At 36.6% G+C, this 6,000-nt stretch overlaps 1 protein-coding gene across 1 annotated transcript; it reads left to right on the top strand.

The window, feature by feature from the left end:
* The first annotated feature begins 3,946 nt into the window (after positions 1–3,946).
* Positions 3,947–5,231, top strand: LOC114167258 (PRA1 family protein B4-like). Its single transcript, XM_028052284.1, has one exon. It carries the CDS (start codon positions 4,140–4,142, stop codon positions 4,806–4,808), a length of 669 nt encoding a protein of 222 aa, XP_027908085.1. The 5' UTR covers positions 3,947–4,139; the 3' UTR covers positions 4,809–5,231.
* The last annotated feature ends 769 nt before the right edge of the window (positions 5,232–6,000 follow it).

Here is a 6,000-nt window from a genome sequence, read left to right as displayed (position 1 = left end):
TAATACAGTTGAAGATGGATATACAATTCCGTCTAAAGAAATTCTTATAAATCGTATTCAAAATGCAAAATGGTTTTCAAAAGTTGATCTCAAAAGTGGATTCCATCAAGTAAAAATGGAACCAGAATCCATAAAATGGACAGCATTCTCTTGTTCTGAAGGGTTATACGAATGGCATGTAATGCCTTTTGGTCTTAAAAATGCTCCTGCAATTTTTCAAAGAAAAATGGATAACATTTTCAATGACTGCAAAACTTTTACATGTGTCTATATAAACGATATACTAGTTTTTTCCAAAACAAAAGAAGATCATTATCTCCATTTGAAACAAGTATTATACAAACTCGAAAGATATGGCTTAATTATATCAAAAGGAAAAATGGAAATTTGTAAAAATTTCATAGAATTTCTTGGAACAGAAATAGGTAATGGAACCATAAAACTCCAACCTCACATTTCTAAGAAAATTAAAGACTTTCCTGATAAAATGGAAGACATAAAAACCCTAAGATCTTTTTTAGGACTCTTAAATTATGCCAGGAGTTTTATCCCAAATTTGGGAAAATACACTGCCCCTTTATACAATAAAACTTCGCTAAAAGGAGAAAGAAAGTTTAATTCTGAAGATATAAAATTGGTTCAAGATATAAAACAAAAGGTAAATAAATTACCTACTTTACAATTACCATTAGATTCAGATTACTTAGTACTTGAATGTGATGGATGTGAAGTAAGATGGGGAGCTATCCTAAAAAGGAAGAAAAATAAATATTTGTCAAAAGATAATGAACAAATATGCAGATATGTTTCTGGAAAATATACTGTGAAACCACAAGTTTATCAGGCCAGCACTGATTATGAGGTCAATGCAATTATACACGCCTTAGAAGCATTTAAATTATTTTTGATAAATAAACCAGAAATAACCATTAGAACTGATTGTGAAGCAATCGTTTCCTATGGAAAAAACCAAATAAATAATGACAAAGAACATCACAGACGATGGCTACTTTTTAGAGACTACATAAATTCTGGAAAAATGATAAATTTTGAACATATTAAAGGATCTGACAATATGTTTGCTGATATCCTTTCCAGGTACATCATACAAAAGTGAGACTATACAGTCATAATATATGAATATCTTGCGTATTCAAATTCAAGATCCTGAAATCCTTCCTGGATTTCGGGTCAGAATACAAATACAACCACTAGGGATTAGTCCTGCCTTTAGCCCTAATCCTGCCATTAAAATCACTAAACAAATAAAAAGGTTTCAAAGAAGGATATCCTGCCTAAGGCTACGAAAAACAGAATTATGCCAACAAAATCCCTTCCAATATTATTCTACACTTACCTCCTACAAAGCTAACATCAGAATTTTGGAGTATCAACTACAAATGCTCAGACATTTTATTGCTTAACCCATTTGCTTTTATATTGCAGGTACAAATATTCCAAAATGGAATTTATACAAAACACAAAGAAAGGATTTTCAGGTCCTAAACCAGTCAAGTCCCCCTTTGTGGTGGAACAATACACAAAGTATGGCAAACAAGAATTGCCAATACTCACAAATACCTACCATTTTCCTGGTAGAGACAACACAAATGTCAAATTAAATGTTTTAATTGACAATATAGGGAATATTCCAAAATACACAGTTCAAAATGAACACCAAGTCACTAAGGTGAAACAAAGCATCATTAGTGCACTATACAATTTCTGCAATGCAGATAACAAAGGAGTTTTGTTAACTTCACCATCCTCTCCCTCTGGAAAAGGATTTACACATTATGCCCTAATTACAGGGCCAAATAAAGGAGTTTATACTTCCTTCAAAGACCTTTCTGAGGCAAAACAAGACCAATTTTGGTCTACTTATGAGAATATAAATCTGGCAGAGCCGATTAGATATTCTCTCATAAGTTTACATCTCCTGGAAGAGAAAATAAAAACAGGGTTGACATTTGAACCAAGAACCCAAACACAAACCTATGTTGCCTCTTGTAGTTTCTCACCACAAATGAACCCAAACATTTTCCTTGGAAAATTCGAAGTCATACAAGAGTTCTTGTTTGAAGTTCATGCAGAAACACAAAATTACAATGGATTATTTGTAAAACCCCAGACTTATTTTGACACAAAAACACCATGCCAAGAGTCTTCGGACTATTGCAAAACAGTAACCACAAAATGCACATGCCAAATAAAATTCATTTTTAGAAAGGCTCAAATTGATTTAAAAACCTTTAAAAATCAATTATATAGAGACATAGTCATATGTCCTTCACTATTATTAGAGGCAGGATGTCTCCAAACACTTCTTATCCCACCTACCAAAAAATTCAACTCTCTAACCCAAGAGATAAACTCAGTAGTAAATGAAATACAACTAGAATATATGACCAATATCTGTTTACAAATCACCTCTTCCCCAAAAAGCGCCACAACCCCTGATAGTGTGGCAACACATGTCATAAAACTATTCACAGAATCAAATCCAGAGGCCCATGTCCATCTAGAACACGGTCTCTTGAAAGGTTTATCACTCAACAAAGAAAAACTATACCAGTACCAACTTTGGAAAGCTTACGTTGAAGGGTCAAATTGGAATTTCTCCAGAAAAGATAATACCGAATATATCCTTTTAAAAGAAACCATAAACACCAAAATATACTGGAAAAAGTTTATGGGAAACAAATTTCATTCTTTCCCTATAGAAGCCAGTCCAATACTGGTTAAAAGATTTGAAAAAGAAAGAATATATAGAGAAATTTATGAAGAAACAGGAAGCCACAAACAAGGAACTCATGGATCTTCTTTCCCTTCTGACAATGAAGACTCAGACCAAATACTTGAGGAAGATCCCGAAGACATGATTTCCACAGTAGTCTCCAAAAGAGGACAGTAAAGTGTTCTTACCTGTGACACAGTAATTTTACTCATAACTGGGTAATAGACTGAAGGGTAAAAACACACAACGTTCAAATACAGACCACGTTACTTGAAAACCGGTTCAACAAGTTACAGGTTTCAAAGTTTTTCTATAAAAGAGTCTTTAAGTCCCTTATGCTGGGCAAGAACTCTGAACCCCTCTCTCTCTCCTAATCCTCCTCTCTCCTACCTCTGCCTTCTCTCTACTTGTCTTCCGCTTGTCTCTCATCACCTTTCCTCTCTTGTATACTCTATTTTCAACCATAAATAAACAAGGAATTTCATATCTCTTTCCCCTCTCTTTGGAATCGAAGTAAGTTTTTATGGAGTAATTTCTTTCTAGGCATCTACGGATGCCTTGAGTAATATTTATTAAAAGATGCGATAATCATTTAAAGGCTTAAAAACATTTTATGTACAAAATTTTATCTTTGTGTTTTTATTTTCTCTTCCAGGAGATGTAAACTTATGAGAGAATATCTAACCGGTTCTACCAGATTTATATTCTCATAATCTTACATTTCTCCTTCTTCCATCAGAATTTTATCTTTCTATTTTTATTTTCTCTTCCAGGAGATGTAAACTTATGAGAGAATATCTAACCGGCTCTGATACCATGAAAGAAGGAAAAATGTAAGATTATGAAAATATAAATCTGGCAGAGCTGGTTAGATATTCTCTCATAAATTTACATCTCCTTGGAAGAAGGAAAAATGTAAGATTACGAGAATATTAATAAAACTTTTGATGCACGAATTTACGTGTTTTTCCTAGTCAACCATAATAAAAAGGATTGAGGCTGACATGAAAGTTATGAAATTAAACTTGTAATAAAATCACTGAATCAAAAGAAGCATTCGCATAGTATTCTAAGGAACCGCATCAATCGAAAGAGGGTGAAAGAAAACCACATAATTTGTGAGATTTTGACCTAACAAAAAAAAAAGAAAATGTTGGGGTAATTCCCACTTTCAAAACTATATATCGTGCCTCTTTCCACAAACGCGTTTGGCAAACGACGTGTGACTGACGACGAAGGACCTCAAACGCACTGCGTTTTTCGTCGGTGATGCGTTCCTAACCTTCTCCACTAAGCAACCAAACAAAGCATAAATATAAATACAAACTCCTTCTATCTTTCTTCTCATATTTTCTCTCTCTAAAGATTAAAACCAGTTCCCTCCCTTTCTCCCTCTAAAAACATGGCTACCACCGCTCCTCCCGTCCTCCCAATCTCCAACTCCCAACCCGCCGCCGTAGGAGGTCCCGGCGCGGTGTTGACGGATGCCCCTGCCAACAACCCTGCCTTCCGCGCCTTCATCAACCACCTCTCCACCTCCCTCCGCCATGGCCTTGACCAGCGGCGCCCCTGGGCGGAGCTCGCTGACCGCTCCGCCTTCTCCAAACCGGAATCGTTCTCTGAAGCCACACTCCGAGTTCGCAAGAACTTCTCATACTTCCGCGTTAACTACTACGCTGTCGTTTCGCTGATCCTTGCGATCTCGCTCCTCACCAATCCCTTCTCCCTTGTCCTCCTCGCCGGCCTCCTCGCCTCCTGGACCTTCCTATACCTCTTCCGCCCCTCCGACCAGCCTCTCGTCATCCTTGGCCGAACTTTCTCCGATTTTGAAACCCTAGCTATCCTCTCCGGGCTCACCGTCTTCGTCGTGTTCCTCACAAGCGTTGGCTCCGTCCTCGTCTCCGCTCTTATGCTCGGCGTCGCCGCCGTTTGCCTCCACGGTGCTTTCCGCGTGCCTGAGGATCTGTTCCTCGACGAGCAGGACGCCTCTCAGACCACTGGATTCCTCTCCTTCCTCCGCGGCCCCGCCGCTGTTGCAGCTGCCGTTCCAGCCGTGTCCGCGCGAGTCTGAGTGAGGAATCCTTAGATCTGACACTCCCGATCCGTTGATTTTTGGTGCCTCGAAGCGACAGGAATGTGGAAATGTAGTCTCTTTTATCTGATTCCTCAGATCTGATACTCTCTCCCGATCCGTCGTTTTTTGGGCCTCTTAGCGGAATGAACGTGGAAACGTAGTTTCTTTTATTTTTTATTTTTGTTTAAATTCCTTTATCCGTATGAACAAATTCTATTATACATAAGGTGAATAATAAGAATTATCATGGTATATGTATGGATCTTTGTTGTGTTTCCTTTTTTACATACGTGATTTGTTGATCCATCAAGATCTGCCAATTTTATCAATTTCATTCTGTGATTTGTTTGATTTCTTGAAATTTGGGATCAACAACCTTAAAGGAATGATCAAGAACCGTAATTTGTATTGGTATAGCAAGTATGTTGTAAGATTTCAGTGGCTCTGGTGATTGTTTGAATTTGAAGATCTGGTTGATGGATCTCTGATTTTTCTCAATTTTATTCATGCATCATTAAGCTTCTCAAGAATTATATTGTACTCAGGTGATTACTTTTTTCGTTTTTATTCGCAATGTATTAACTTATCTTGGTTTTTTTTTTTTTGTGTTTGATTCAATGGAAATTGAAATTGGTGATGTAATGCTGCCTAGATATCATCATATCTGGTGAGAGATGGAATCTGTAAATTCTGCATCTGCGTTATTCATGAGCTATGTTAAATTTCAGAAATATGTTCGATTAAAGTTGTTCCAGTGATCAAATATTTCAGTGATTATAATATATACATTGCCGACAACGTCATGATCAATGTTCAATTGCGGTGAATCTGTTGATTTTTCTCTTTCATTTTTGTGACATTGTATTATTGCATCATAGCATTCTTTGCTTAGAGTCTATAATTGGTGTGAGATAGAGAATGGTGCAAGGTTAGTAATTTAATTGTTAAGATGCATAGGCAGTTTTAGATATAGAGTTAAACATGATGTTTCAAGTTCTGTTTTCCCCCTAGTAGTTCAGTTCATGTGATTATGTATCTGTTCATTGCTTTTTGTTAAAAGATTTGTGGTTTTAACTTTAGGTGTCCACTGGAAGTGTGATGGGGGTTTTATTTGTGAGTTCGTTATCTATGGTATTCAAGTTATACTGTTCTATTTGTGTTGTTCTGGTGATCATATTTTTTAATTTTT

This window comes from Vigna unguiculata, chromosome 10, assembly GCF_004118075.2.
Source record: "Vigna unguiculata cultivar IT97K-499-35 chromosome 10, ASM411807v1, whole genome shotgun sequence".
Taxonomy (NCBI): domain Eukaryota; kingdom Viridiplantae; phylum Streptophyta; class Magnoliopsida; order Fabales; family Fabaceae; genus Vigna; species Vigna unguiculata.
This window is presented reverse-complemented; position numbering and strand designations above follow the sequence as displayed.

Bases quoted from the DNA above. Each gene is read 5' to 3' on its own strand.
- LOC114167258 (XM_028052284.1), top strand. From the start codon at position 4,140: ATGGCTACCACCGCTCCTCCCGTCCTCCCAATCTCCAACTCCCAACCC.